This window comes from Fundulus heteroclitus, chromosome 11 (assembly GCF_011125445.2).
Source record: "Fundulus heteroclitus isolate FHET01 chromosome 11, MU-UCD_Fhet_4.1, whole genome shotgun sequence".
NCBI classification, from domain to species: domain Eukaryota; kingdom Metazoa; phylum Chordata; class Actinopteri; order Cyprinodontiformes; family Fundulidae; genus Fundulus; species Fundulus heteroclitus.
The window spans coordinates 20204461-20219336 of record NC_046371.1 but is presented as its reverse complement, the minus strand read 5'-3'; the positions used below and the strand labels follow the sequence as shown (position 1 = coordinate 20219336).

Below are 14876 nucleotides of genomic sequence, written 5' to 3'. Positions count from 1 at the left end.
TAATGCCATTTGGGACTCAGAGTCAATTTGAACCCACGCGTTGCCATTCTGTTCCATCCAACGTACAAAATTTACTTGAAATTGTTGTGTTTCTAAGCAGGTATGGAATATCCTGCGTGGTTGGTACAAATTGACACGTGCTCAGTGCCCGAGGAAGATGGATCCCTTTTGTATCCTAAATCTGGGGTATGAAATGATGATGTCAGGGTGACCAGCAGTCCCCGATTTCTGGGGACAGTCCCCGTTTTGGACTACCTGTCCCCAGCAAAAGCTGCTCCTGAAAATGTCCCCGATTTCATTTTTTTTTATGGAGGAAAATAGCAAGACCTTGCCACTATCAAGATGTAGTAGAAGAGCTGAGCGTGCCTCCCCCCATCCTGTCAGCATTGCAGGGCAAACAATGTCTATTGAGCAGACAAGCAGCAACAGGTATCTTGTTGATTTGTTTGTATAAATAGCTAAATGACAAAACGTGATACTATTTTTGATCAATAAGCTTTTGGACACTACTAAAAAATTCACAAGGTTTTTGCTCATTTTTTTTAATTAATTTTCTTTTTTTGAAGTTTATGAATCAAACTCTAAATCAGAGTAAACAAACATGAATACCAGTATTTAAAACACAGGCTAAAAATCATTTGGGTATATTATTTTATCAATAGTAGCAATAATTGTTTTCTGTTAAAGAATTTAGATTATGATTTTTCAAACTTTTGGATAAATACCACGTTTTACACTCAGGATTAACACAGGATTATCGCATACTGAATAATCTCACATAAACCCAATATCACGTTTAATCTGAGATTTTTTTTTTTGGGCCAATTTTTCTGACAATCAGCCAGGTCCAACAGTTTTCTAATGTCTGGAAGCTGCACTTCCTTTTATGTGCAAGTGCAAACTAATTCACATAACCAGACTTAAGACTGAATGATTCACAGACATAGTTACAAAACTCTTCCCGAAAAAAATACAAATGCCTCAATGAAAATCTCAGGGAATATAAATCATAATATTTAAAAAAAAACAACTTTGTTTTTTTTGTGTTTTAACCAAATAGCTATATAGACAAAGAAGATCTAAAATAGATTTTTATTCATTCAGGTTTTTTTGTGCGTTATTTGATTTAGAAAGACTTAGACAGACTTTATTGCCACTCAACTGCACATTCACAATGTACATTTGAGCAAAATTTCGTAGCAACAGAAGACAAAGGATAAACATTATAAATATAAGTATTTCTCAGGAATGCAGTCAAACCAAAAGGACATTTTATATACAGAAAACTTAAATTAATGAGTAGTGGATGTGTGTAGCAGCAGGATGTATTGCCCTTTTCAGTTTTTTGAGTGTATACCTATATTTTCTCTTTCAAATCTGAAAAGGGACCACTCACAATAGCAATGTCATGTAGAATGTATCACTGCTAAATAAATAAATGATGTGTCATTGCCAACTACCATTAAAAATATAATAATAATAATAATAATAATAATAATAATAATAATAATAATAATAATAATAAATATTATTAGTAGTATTATTAGTATTATTATTATTATTTTGTGGGAATCTGTATAAATATGTATTAGTCGGCTATAACCGTTTTGTCCACTTGGTGGCAGTATCTTTACAATAGCAGACGTGTTCCGCTTTAATTGACAACGAAGAAAAAAAGAACAAGCACCTCAGACAGAAAATGGCCGCCATGCAGTGCGGCTTTAATATTTCTATTTTCTAAGCGTTGTCTGTGTTGTCCTGCCGTGACGTTATACGCGGTTTCCCTTAAAGGGTAAGCATAATGTTCAAAAAGGCGAAAAGAGTAAACTTGCGGCGGAGGAATGACTCCGACGAGGATGAGCTGGAGGCAGGCCAGCCACAGACTGCGGCGCCCACTTTATTCGGGCCTGTGGTGGAAATCCCGTTCATTGAGACCAGCGCAGCTCCGAGCAGCGAGGAGAACAGTTACAGCAACGGCTTTCTGGCAAACCTAAACAACGTGAGACCCGTGAAGAGGGAAAAGAAGAGCAAAGATGTTGCCGTTTTGGCTCCTCCCACCAAGGCCAGTTTGCTGAGTTTCGACGACGATGATGAAGGTAACAGCGCTAATGTAGCTAACCGGTTAAACTTAGCCAAAGCAACGATGTCAAACCGTACAACACAAAAAGAGCTAGACTGTTCATTCATATGCATATTTATCACGTTCACTTGTGGGAGTCGTTCCTGCGAACTGTTCTGATCCCTGTTTGTCCGGTTATTGTAAAAAAAGAGGGATCCGAGGTGTTCAGAGTGAAGAAACCCAACCACAGCAAGAAGATTGTAAAGCAGCTGAAGAAAGAATACAAAGAAGATTTGCAGAAAACCGGAAGTGTCAAGCAGGAGACCAAATCAGGTGGGTCCCCCTTGTTATTCCTTTGCAACGGCATCATCATAATTGGTGACATCCGCATGGTATGTAGCTACTAAACATTGCAGTGATCAAGTATCTGGTAGAGGGAGAACTGTCCATTGATACTCGCCACACAAATGATAAGAAAGTTACAAAACCTTAAATATGGGAAATATTAGAATTTTTGGGACCCGTTTGAAGAATCCAATATATTATTGTAAAGGCTGTTAGATGGACTGTAAGAGCATCATATTGACCTGTGAGGGTGTGTAATAGTTATTCAGACATTTATGAGTAAGATTGTAAATAAAGTAATGCCCATCACTGCAGGCTCCCAATCAGTTTGCATCTTCATCGATTTTGTACCCCCAATTCATCCCACCCTTTCATTTTTTATTTGTAAATAAAACCATTAATACATATGGATGGGTATTAATGATTTACCGATACTACTACTCTTAACATTACTCCTTACCAATCCGGTATTTTATTGGTACTATTATTGCTACTTTTTTAATTAAACAATAGGCAAAAAAACAAATCATGATTACTGACTGGTTTATTTTTTTAAACACCTGGAACAAAAGCAAACAAAAGTACAAAATATTATTTTAATAGAAATAGAGCAATAAAAACATCATATAAATAACTTTAAAGATAAAAATGGCTCAAACACTACGCCTTGAATAAAATGTATGTTGTAGGTGAGAGAAATATGTACATTGACAAGACAGCTGTGTGAATCAGTTACAGGGAGGGATCTATTTAAGTGCAACAGTTTCAGAGAAAAAAAATGACCATTGCCTGTTAAAGATTGTTTTTAGCTGTGACTCGGCTTCAGTGGGAAACAGACTTCAAGCTGAGTCTGTTGCAGCGACCCTGACTGACTGACCGCCTGTCAGAGCTTTCAAAGCGAGAGGGGCTCACAGCTGATGGTTTGTTGAAGAGACGGAAAACTCAGAGCGATCGTTGCTTTTACTTGTTGCTAAAGTCTCAAACAACACGGGGGGGAAATCACGAGATCCATTTCTTGTCATTTTTTAAATAAAAAATGTTACGAGCGGTCTGAAAAGTGGCTTAATAGTTGCCAACAGTTAGCGTTGATGAACGTAAGCAAGGTGAACATGTGAGAGCAGAAAGTTAGCTCCTCCCACCAGTCCCCTAGGTGTGTGTGTTTCTTAAGGAGGGGAAGATCGGCAAAACAATGTTGTTTCGGTTGGAGTCTCTCTGAAAAATTAAGTGCGACTTTAAAAATACCATTAAGGGAATCGATAAGGCTGAAGCATGTCGGTCCGTCTGCATTGTCCATGGCTTTGCAGCAATCCCTCATACTGAGCAAGCATGAAGTGACAGTGGAAAGAAAAACTCTGCATTAAAGGGAACGAAAAACCTCCAGCAGAACCAGGCTCAGTATGAACAATTATCAGTTTTAACTGGCTGGGGGTTACAGAAGACAGAGCAGAGACACAACGAGAGAGACAAAAAAGCACAGAAGCACACATTGATCCAGTAATCTGTTCTACATTAGATGGTAATAGTGGGTGAGCCGTCTTCTCTGGATGATGTCACAGTTAACAGAACGCCAGACCAGGTGTACCTACTATGAAGAAAAAAGAGAGAGAACAAAAAGTTAAAAGCTGAAATGACGACGAGGAATGCAAAACTGGAGAACAGTAGAAATCAGTAGAGTGAGAAAAATAGAGCCTGATGTCCTCCAGCAGCCTAAGCCTATAGCATTATAACTATAGAGGTAGCTGAGAGTAACATGAGCCACTCTAGTTATAAGCTTTGTCAAAAAGGAAAGTTTTAAGCTTAGTCTTAAAAGTAGACAGGGTGTCTGCCTCACGGACCAAAACTGGGAGTTGGTTCCACAGGAGAGGAGCCTGATAGCTAAAGGATCTGCCTCCCATTCTACTTTTAGAGATTCTAGGAACCACTAGCAGACCTGCAGTCTGAGAGCAAAGTGCTCTGTTAGGAACATACGGGGTAATCAGAGCTCTGATATATGATGGAGCTTGATTATTAAGGGCTTTATACGTTAGAAGAAGAATTTTAAATTCTATTCTTGATTTAACAGGAAGCCAATGAAGGGAAGCTAAAATTGGAGAAATATGATCCCTTTTGTTGATTTTCATCAGAACTCTTGCTGCAGCATTTTGGATCAGCTGAAGGCTTTGAACTGCATTTTGTGGACTTCCTGATAGTAAAGAATTACAATAGTCCAGCCATGAAGTAACAAATGCATGGACTAGTTTTGGTCAGAAGTGTGCATCTTAGAGAAAGGCTCCACTCCGCTCTTAAGGCTCTTGTCCGTGCGACAAGGTGAAAAAATGGTGGCTCTGTATTTCTAATGGACATACAAGTGCATCTCAGTAAATTAGATTATTATTTAAAAGCTCATTTATTTCAGTAACTCAAACCACTAAGTGAAACACATTAGCTATATGAGAGTTATTGCACACAGACTTTTTTTTTCCAGGCCTTTCTTTCTGTTAATGAGGATTTCCCACTTACAGCTAATGAAAACTGAACTATTGAGATCAGAATATTACATCAAACCAATTAAATAGAACATTTTAAATGGAGAAATTAGGGCTTAGTGGAAAATATGTTTAATAGAGGTTATTTTGAAAAGCCACTATTATTCAGACAAATGAGCCTTATGTCGCTGTAGGGGTGGGCATGTTAATACTTATTCCAATTTAGCATGTGTGAAAACTCCAAAAACTGGATGTTTTGAGTTTGAGCCTTTTTAGTGATAAAAATCACACATTAAATTGTGTCTCAAAGAAGACACAAATGGGTGTTTTCTTTAAAGCAGTATTTTTTTGTGGGGTTATGATTGCTTTGCAACGCAGTCACAACCATACAGTTACCTGAAAAAAAGATGGCAAAGAAGTAACCAACAGTTTATCGTCAGTTTTATGGTTATCACCATAGTACCATAAAATATCCTGATAACATTTTAAGACCACATCGCCCACCGTTACGTTCCACTCTAGATTGTCTCTGCTCTTATGGATTGTTCCAATATTCAGTTTGAATGCCGGTCACGAAATGTTGCTATAGTAATAATTATGGTGTAATCCAAACATAAGATGTTTGCTTTTTTTTTTTTTAAAGACCGTTTGATTTATGTTTTTTACCAGATGCACCACCTCAGCTCGTGTTCACTGTCAAAGAGGAGGTTATCAGCAGGGCGAGCAGTGAACACGGGGAGGAGGAGATGGAGGTGGAGAGTGCAGATGAACAGGACGAAGAAGCAAAAGCCCAGGGGGGTCAGCTGTCCAGGGGCAGGAACGTAGGAGCGTCGTTCAACACGCTGTCCTCCCTCACCAGCCTGAAGCCAGGTACTGTTCCTGTTTAGAAACCTTCACTGCGAAATTTTTTTTCCAGAGTTTGGACTTTAGCTGATTCACATGGAGATAGCTGACATATTTTAAGTAAATTTTACAGCTAATCTTAGGGCTAGAAATGTAGCTAATTTTTGATATTTTCTTACATCCTCAAATGTTGCAAAAACTTTTTGTAAATCACAAATGGAAGTGCAGAAATCCTCACCCGAAAACCCGTGTTTCCACCTCAGGAGAGATCCCCGACGCGGCGTTTATCCACGCTGCCAGGAAGCGGCGGCAGCTAGCGAGAGAGCTGGGCGGGGAAGCCCCTCTGGTGGAGCCCGAGCCTTCCAAGAAACACCTGACAAGAGACGACCGAGACGGCAGCGACGACGAAGACGAGGACGAGAAGAGGATCCGCTTTAGTGGCGTCAAGAACAAAAGTCAGAGGCAGAAGATCGCCGAGGAGATAGGTAGTGCACTGAAGCGTTGAGTTCATTTTGCACATTAACTATATTGCCTCATTCTGTCATCGGCTGACATGAGCGTCCTCTGGTAATGCGCCCAGGTATTGAGGGAAGCGATGACGAAGCACTGGATACAGGTCAAGATGAGGAGGTGAGCCGCTGGGAGCAAGAGCAGATTAGGAAAGGGATCAGCATTCCCCAGGTAAGTTGCATCTCTAACATGCTGGGAAATATTCTTACTCCGTGTTGGACCTCTGAAAATGGAGAATTAGATTTTTGATCTGAGGAAGATGCTGTTAAAAGACATAACTTATGGCTTTGTACATTTTGATTTGTAAATGTGTTTGCAGTTAGTCTTTTTGTAAAAAAAAAAAAAAAGTCTTTCATTCTTTTGTTGCTTCCTTCTTTATTTTCTTTCATTTTTTAATTTTGTTCTTTCTTTTTACCTTTATGTAATTGCATTGTATCCTTCATTTACTCTTTCCTCCTCATTCTCTCCTTCAGTTTCTTTCTTTCTGTCTCTCTTGCTTCCTTCCTTCACTTTTTCTTCTCAACTTCCCTTCCTCCCTCCATCTGTACTTCATACTTTTTCTTGTTTGTCTTTATTAGCTTCCTTCTTGTTTTTTTGTACTTTATAAAGTTTAACCTTTGTAGAAATAGCTGCGGTAAATTAATTAATTTACTTTAAAATTGGGCTAAAAGTGAACTGAGAATTCAACACTTGGAAAGGTTTGGTATATGGGAATGAAAAATGTGTCGGCACTCTGTTCTTTAACTTTTCAAATTTTATTTGTTCTATTAATACTTTTTTTGGTTGAATTTAGTCATTTTATTAATCAAAGGTATGTTTTGCTTGTTTTCGTTCGCCAGGTTCAAAGCAGCCAGCCAGAGGACAGCACAGTCTACTACCAGAACAGCTATGAGACTCAGCCCTATGGTTCCTCATATAGTATGCCTTTCACCTACAGTACAGTGGCTCCACAGCCTGGAAAGATGCCTTGCCTCTCTGACAACGGCTCTGTCCACTATGGGGCCCCTATTTGTGATCTAACCCCAGTATCCATTGATCTGGTAAAGAAACGCCTGCAGGATAGGTAGGTTCTGCAGTAGTTTGCTACAACGTCTAATATCAGTGCTCACCTCACCTGCTGCCCTCTGTGTGCCGTGGTCCTGAGGACCCAGCAAAGCTATCTGAGCGTCTAATGGCCAAGAGGCAAAATGTGTCTCCACCTTCTGACAGTTTAGATGGATCTCTTTTTGACTGTGTCTCTTTCCCCCAGCTAACTAACCCATACTCGCTTTCCCTGTATTTCATGTGTCTATAGGCTTGTCCAAATGCATGCAGGCCACAACGCGAATATCACCCGCTACGAACAGATCAGGGATGACCTAGCGGCCTCTGAGAGCGCCATCCAGCAGCTTGAGGGTTCCTCCAACGATAATGCAGATCGATATAAATTCTTGCAAGAGATGCGAGGGTATGTTGGAGACTTGCTTGAGTGTTTCAGTGAAAAGGTAAGGGAGAATTTATCTGCGGTCTGATAAGCTGCTTGCTGTTTTGTGTCTGTAAATTGGGAACATTATGTGAATCTTAAACAGATGCAGTCTAATAAAATGAATTGTAATCCACACGTAATGTGGGAAACAGGTTTTGAAGGCTAGTTGGAGCCCCTAAAAGAACAAAAGATAGTCACCAGTGGAATGTTTGCTTATCAATTTCTTTAAAAAAAAATCCAAACCTGAGTACAGATGTGTAGAATAAAATGAGAATATTTAATGCACTCAAGATACATTTTTGTATATTTTAGAGATGCACAGAGAAACTGTCTGTTGACCGGATTAATTGATTTCGTCTTATCTGGCCCTGACATAGAACTGTCCAGTCAGAAACTTAGAAATGCAATAATTTTTTCCGATCGGTTATTGCACCGTATTGGCATACTTAAGTGTCAGGTGCATTTACAACAACACTCTTCATTGTGGATGTTGTTACTAAGTAAAGCAAATTCAAAGTCTAAGGTGTTCAGAAATTAAGTCCGATGGCGCAAACGTTGCAAGAGGCCATTTAAAACTAATCAGCATTTTCTACAACACCTCAAAATGTGTCTGCATTTTATTTAGGCTGCTAAAGGGCGAGAGAGAGGCAGACTTTCCGCAGATAACAGCAAGGCTAAAAGGAGTACAGAAAAATTAGCTCTTTCTTTTTTACCTTTTAAAGAAATAAGATGAAACATGCCTGATTTGGTAAGTTTTGCAGCCTTTTAGAAATCTTCGTGTAGGAGTCTATATTCTCTGTTGAATACACATAATGACGGCAATTGTTGTTATGCTATTGGCACTAATGGCTAATTTAGGATGCCAAAGGCAGTTTTTAACTATTTGAGTAAAAGTAAAGGCCTGTTTTACAGCAACTGTTCTGTAACACGCCACAATGAAACTCTAATGGCTGCTGAGGGTATGAAAGTTGGGGGAAAGAAATGCTGTTTTTACATCTTCATATATTATAACTCTTAAAGAGAAATCATAATTTGCCAAATTCCCGATCAGCATGTCAAAGCTTTACAAAAACCCGGAGAGCAGAGATCTGCCGCAGCATTCTGACTGGTGCATCTCTAATATATTTACAACCACCTGCATGTCCAGACAGAATAATTTCATCTTGATTTTTGCAGCACCAGATTTCAACTCGGTGCACAGAAGAAACCATGTTCTGTCTTATTTATACCATTGAGTTCTTTTCATTCAGTATGTGTTTGTAACTGAATGGTATGTTATATGTATTTGGTTTAAAAAAAAAACACACATACCTCTTGTGCTTTTCACTCCTCTCTCAACTTCAGTCTGCAACATTCAAGCTTAACTTAATGGATTTCAGACAGAATCATGAACGATGCCAGGGATTTCTTTCCCGCAGTGTATTGTCCGTCCTGTTTCTTTGAAATTGTCCGGCAAAGACGCCCCAGTGACTCGGAGTCCCACCTTTGCTGGGCCAGAGGTCACAGAAAGCATCATATCTTTCAGGTGCCTGCTGTCCTGGAGCTGGAGGCTGCCATGCACCAGTTACTAAGGCAACGGGCTGCACGGCTTGCCCAGAGAAGACAGGATGATATTAAAGATGAATCGTCGGAGTTTGCAAGCCTTTCAAGTCAGTCCATCTTGAAGGTTTTTATGATTTATTTGAAACAGCCTCGTTAGTTCTCTGTACCTGAGCGTATGCTTGTGTGCTTGTCCATGTTGCACCTATTACAGTTCCCTTGGGATTATGAGTAAAGTTAAGTGGCTATTTGTGCGACTGAGCATGTATGGGAATGGAAAGAAAAAAAAGAGAGCTTTTTGAGCTGCTGATTTCCGCAGCTGGATCTTTCAACTTGGCTCAAGTAATGGGCCACCAAAAAAAGACATCAAAAACATTTGTTTCTGACTAACAGGTTAACATTCTTTACTGTAAAATGTCCGAGGTTGCAGCACGGTAAGTTATAAGAAATGTTACACAACGCATTTGTAATAGATTGATCCTCTGCACACAAAAATAAGTAAAATGTTCTTAAAGTTAGTGTATTTTTCCTTGATTTGGGTAGGTAAAATGGATTATCTGCCAATGGAATGAGTATTTTTACCCCTAAAATACGATAATTAAATATACTGCATTTGAAATAAGATGATGAAGATGAATTGTTCCTATTTTTTTAAGTGCAAAAATCTTATTCCATTGGCAAATTGTCTTATTTATCTGCTCAAATCAAGGACAAATACACTCATTTTAAGAACATTTTACTTACTTCTAGTTCTGTTTTTGCAGTATACTTTCACTGGAAGAATTGAAAAGTTCACATTTTAGCATGCTTTATAAGTTAAAATGATCAAATAGTTTTTTTTGGTCTTACATTAGTGATTTACACGTCTCTACATTTAGGTTATGTTGTTGATATGCTTAGATCCCAAAATAGGAAAAAAGTTAGTTTGTTTTATTTCCACTATCCAGTTCAGGCTTTAACATTGAGCCTGTTTTTACAGATAAAGCTGTCATGGCGCCCAGTCTGGACTCATTTGGTCGAGACCGTGCCGCATACCAAGAGCACAGTCGGCAGAGGAGGATAGCTGAAAGAGAAGCACGAAGGTTGGGCAGATTTATTCGTCCTGCAGCTATTTTGCTTGTGCTTCCAGAGGGTGTGAAAGCGTTGGAGGCAGGTTTTAACTGTGAGATTGCAATACTCTCCAAAAACAGTAGAGGGGGTCACTGGTCAGAGAATAACAAGTCAGACTATTAAAAAGACTGCAATCTGATTTTTCTTTCTTTTGTTCTTCTCAACTGTTTCATAAATTTCAGACAAGGAAGAATATAATCACAAACAAGGAAATTATAGTCAACAGTTCATATTTGATAAAACCCAGTTGCCATAGAAATTTAGAAACTAGCGGTAGAGCAGAAAGTGTAGCATTTTATGTTTCTGTGTGATAAAGATTACACACTCTGCAGTTGTAGGGTTGCGATACTTTGTTACAAACATCCTATAAGCAAGTTATTTTTTTTCTTTTGATTATTCATAAAGTGTGAGGCGTGGGGAATCCATTTAATACAGTTAAATAATGTTAAAACACTCAGGGGGTCAAGTAGAGTCATTTTCAGTTCTAATATGTTTCACTCTAATTCTTCCCTGAAAGTTGTGACTTTTAGAAAATATTTTGGTGCCGTTTGGGAGACCGAACGTTGACCTAACCGTCTCTGTGTTCTTGGCTGCAACCAGAACTCGCCGGCGACAAGCAAGAGAGCAGAACGGGAAAAGGGCTGAGCATAAAGAAGGCCTGTCGTCTGACGACGAGGAAACCTCTACAGACGTCACCACTTTCAACATGGAGAGAGGTGCGTCTTTAAGTTGCTGAAAAACTGTGGGGGGAAATAAATATTTCAGAATGTTTTCAAATGCCAGCTAGAGACTGGAGAAAATCCATAGCCCTGCCATTGTGTGTCCCATCCAGACCGTATCAGAGCGGAAAGTAAAAAGGTTTTTGAGGATGTGGTGGAGGACTTTCATTCTCTTGACTGCATCAAAACCCGTTTTGAGGCTTGGAGAAAGGAATATCCGGACTGCTACAGAGACGCTTACATCGGCTTGTGTTTACCCAAGCTCTTTAACCCTTTAGTCCGTCTGCAGCTCATCACGTGGAATCCTCTCGAGGTAAAGAAACATTTTATTTTCCAAATATCATTTTCCGATCAACAATGCTTAATTCGGAGCTTGGTTTCAATTGTTGTTGTTCTTTCTATGTAGGAGCCGTGTGCAAACTTTGAGTACATGCTGTGGTTCGAGTCGCTTCTGTTTTATGGGTTTGAGGAGCACAAATTGCTTCACAAAGAAGACGGGGATATCGGCCTGCTGCCTGCTATAGTAGAGAAGGTTCTTCTCTCCAAACTATCAGGTAGTCAATCCTCGGCTGCAGCACAGGATGCTTAAAATGTTTTTCTTGAGATGAACAAGTACAATATCTGTCATGTGTTTGTGTGTTTGTGGTAGTGCTGGCGGAGCAAGTGTGGGACCCACTGTCAAGCAGTCAGACAGCTAGGCTGGTGAGCTTCATCCACAGACTCGCTGAAGGTTATCCAACTGTGCTGCATGGAGACAACCTGTACACACAGGTAGAGCGCACTTTGCTAATTATTTCCTCAGTGCAAAATATTCAAAACATCTGTTTAGTTTTATAAAATATTCCTAACTAACTTTTCTGTTGTTAGGAGCTTTTGAAAACGATAGTCTTACGGACCCGACGGACTCTGGATGAGGATGTCTTCCTTCCGCTTTACCCTAAAAAGTATGTCAGAGATCACTTGAAGCTAGGTTTTATAGTAAGTGATCTGATATTTATAGAAACTCTATTTTCCGTCATTCAGCGTGATGGACAACAAGAACAGCGGCGCCTACCTGTTCTACCAGCGACAGTTCTGGTCCTGCATAAAGGTATGGACACATTTGTTGGTGCTGTGTATGCACTTTTTATTTTCCTAAATCAAGCTGTTAAAAACCAATTCACTAGACTTCCTACAGTCAGAAAAATAATAAAATTAGATTGCATCATTTTCCAAATAAGTATAAGAAAAGTACAATTTATTATTGAGTTTCCAGACAAATCTAAAATCCTCCATTCACTTTTTTTATTACTTGTCTCGGAGGGTCGATTGAATATCTCTAATTAGTTAATGGTCAAGCGGTAGGGTACATAATATCAGAATATTTAAAAAATATATACTTTTTACATGTATTTTTAATTAAGATTATCTTTGATTTGCCTTGTTTTTAATTACTGGGCACAGAAACATTTACATTTACTGCAGGAAAGGAGCAATTTCACAATACTTTTAGCTTCTATACCCTTTCTCCCTTTTTTTTTTTTTTTTCAACAAAAGCCAAAAATCAGAGAGAAAAAAACGACTGTGCTTCAAAGAATCTGTATTTTGTAGAACATAATACAGCCCATATTTGAAAATCAAGGGGATACAGATTTAGTAACAAAGCAAAATCTATGGTAGTCCAGATGCCAAAAGGGCTTGTGTAGCTCTCTACCACTCTGGTAAATCAAATGCCAAGTTCAACACTTCAAATTCCTCAGTTGTGGAATTCAATGTAAATAATTTTTACTCAGATGTCCAGTATGTTAGTAAAACTGTTAATATAGTAATCTAGAAATCTAAGTCTGTAAAAGTATGGAGTGTTGAAGGGCTTTTATTTAACAGAATGCAAAGTTTCAGAAACGGTAAACTCCAGAAAAAGCCAATAAAACTGAAATCCGTAAATTATCCATCGTAACTCTGAAAAGGATTGCAGTAAGGATTGGGCTGCACAAAGTGTTACTTTAACTATTCAGAGAGCACAAAAACGTCAAGAAGTACTTTTCTTTTACAATAGAACAGCGGGATAAAAAGTTAAATAACTGTCTGCTTTATTTTTGCATTTTCTTCGCGTAGCTGCTGGGCAACATCGTTCAGTGGGATGGCATCTTATCCTACTCCTGTCTGAAGGATCTGGCTTTGGACAGCACTCTGAACAGATACATCCTCTCCGCGCTGCAGAGCACAGACATAGGAGAGGAGAATGTGCAGAAGTGCCAGAAGGTGAGATTTTCAGACGTAAAATAGGAAAGTTCGGAACTTGATTTCTTTCAAAGTGTCTCCAAGTATGTGAAGGGGGAGGAGCTGGTGCGGAGTTTCTTCGTGTTGTATAAACAAGCATTAATAACATCCAGATTGTGGTACATGTCGTTCCTGCTCAAAAAGGATACCTTGTAGAGTTAATCCCCCTAACTTAACTTTTTTTCCCTCTTAAACAGAATTACTTTTAAAGATTCCTTTTATTTAAAACAAAAGCTTTTCATACAAAATCAGGTAGTGATTTTTTTTTTTTTTTTTTTTAGTTATGTGCGACTTGGTGAAATGAGTCACACTGAAATTATTTGCCGTCGTCCTTTCAGGTGGTGGAGTGTTTGCCGCCACAGTGGTTCTCTGGGCTGAAAGGCCAGCAGACCTTGCCTCAGTTGGAGCCCTTGTGTCGCTACCTCACACACCTGGCTAACACACTGCACCGCAGCACCGTGGGGGCGTCCGATGTGGAGCGCCGTACCGCTAAGTAAGAACCCCGACGTTCTTCCGTAGACAATACTGAAGACAGTTTGGGTTGTAATAGCTTTTAGACAATCATTGTTGTTTCACTTAATTACCCTGCTGTATTGTGTTTTACATATTCCTATAATGTGTTTCATACATCCCATATCTACCACCAGGGAGCAAATAAGAGAAGTGGTGAAGATGTTGGGACGCGTGAACGCCCTGGACCACATCATCGCCGTGGCAGAGGAGCACGGAGTCAAAGACATCAAACAGCTCTTGGAAGTGAAATAACAGAATACGACCTGAGGCGATTCTTCCTGAGGCGATTCTTCCAACCTTCTGTTGTGCTCTGTGCATTTAAAGCCCATGGAGGAGGATTATTGGAAAATGTGCATCTGCATACAAAAATTTAAACTCTGCACTTGGTACAGTCACTGACGAGAGCAGAGGATTCTTCTGTAAATATTGTGAATAATGTATAGTGTAGTGTTCTCCATGGCCACAAAGCTGAAATCCTATGTTCCCTACTCAGAAAGTACATATTGGAAGAAGAAAGAAATGTAAACCCATAATTTATTAGGAGTAAAAAAAAAAGAGTCATTATGGTTACATTTTGGAAATATTCTACCTGAACTTTTAACCCCTCTGTTTAAGTTTTTGGCTGCTAACAATTGCCCTATAGGCCCATTCATTCTGATTGTGGTAAAAGGCAGAAGTTACTCACATTCAGCAACTTCTTTTTTACCCCAGCCTAAACCATAAGCACCGCCATCACACCCAGAATGCTCTGATGGTTTGTAAGTTATGTTTTAATTGTGTTTCTGCCTGTGAATAAAACATACGTTGTAATTGATTGCTGTCTTCCTGTCCTGAATGGAAAATATAAGCGCAGCTCTGGACATATTGCATATATCGCAAAGTCAAAAGAATGGTTTTGCCGTTTTTGTGCATTTTCATTATCAAAGCAAATTAGTCCAAATTCACTAGGTAAGAAAAATATTTAAATGCCACGGGGAACAAGTGCTGAACACAAAAACAAACACTTAATACTTATTCCATGCATCACTCCAGTGTTTCACACATTTCAT

At 39.1% G+C, this 14876-nt stretch overlaps 1 protein-coding gene across 1 annotated transcript; it reads left to right on the top strand.

Moving 5' to 3' along the window:
• The first annotated feature begins 1654 nt into the window (after positions 1 to 1654).
• Positions 1655 to 14641, top strand: paxbp1 (PAX3 and PAX7 binding protein 1). The gene is made up of 18 exons (XM_036143082.1): positions 1655 to 2096; positions 2270 to 2392; positions 5539 to 5739; positions 5976 to 6197; positions 6293 to 6393; positions 7062 to 7285; positions 7517 to 7706; positions 9213 to 9336; positions 10206 to 10308; positions 10937 to 11052; positions 11169 to 11368; positions 11462 to 11609; positions 11705 to 11826; positions 11923 to 11999; positions 12079 to 12145; positions 13150 to 13296; positions 13653 to 13807; positions 13962 to 14641. The coding sequence occupies exons 1-18, from the start codon at positions 1802 to 1804 to the stop codon at positions 14077 to 14079; spliced, it is 2733 nt and encodes a 910-aa protein (XP_035998975.1). The 5' UTR covers positions 1655 to 1801; the 3' UTR covers positions 14080 to 14641.
• The last annotated feature ends 235 nt before the right edge of the window (positions 14642 to 14876 follow it).

Excerpts from the sequence above, each read along its gene's own strand:
- paxbp1 (XM_036143082.1), top strand. The coding sequence starts at position 1,802 with ATGTTCAAAAAGGCGAAAAGAGTAAACTTGCGGCGGAGGAATGACTCC. Across the intron at positions 5,740-5,975 it reads CCTCACCAGCCTGAAGCCAG|GAGAGATCCCCGACGCGGCG; the intron begins GTACTGTTCCTG and ends TTTCCACCTCAG. Across the intron at positions 7,286-7,516 it reads AAGAAACGCCTGCAGGATAG|GCTTGTCCAAATGCATGCAG; the intron begins GTAGGTTCTGCA and ends ATGTGTCTATAG.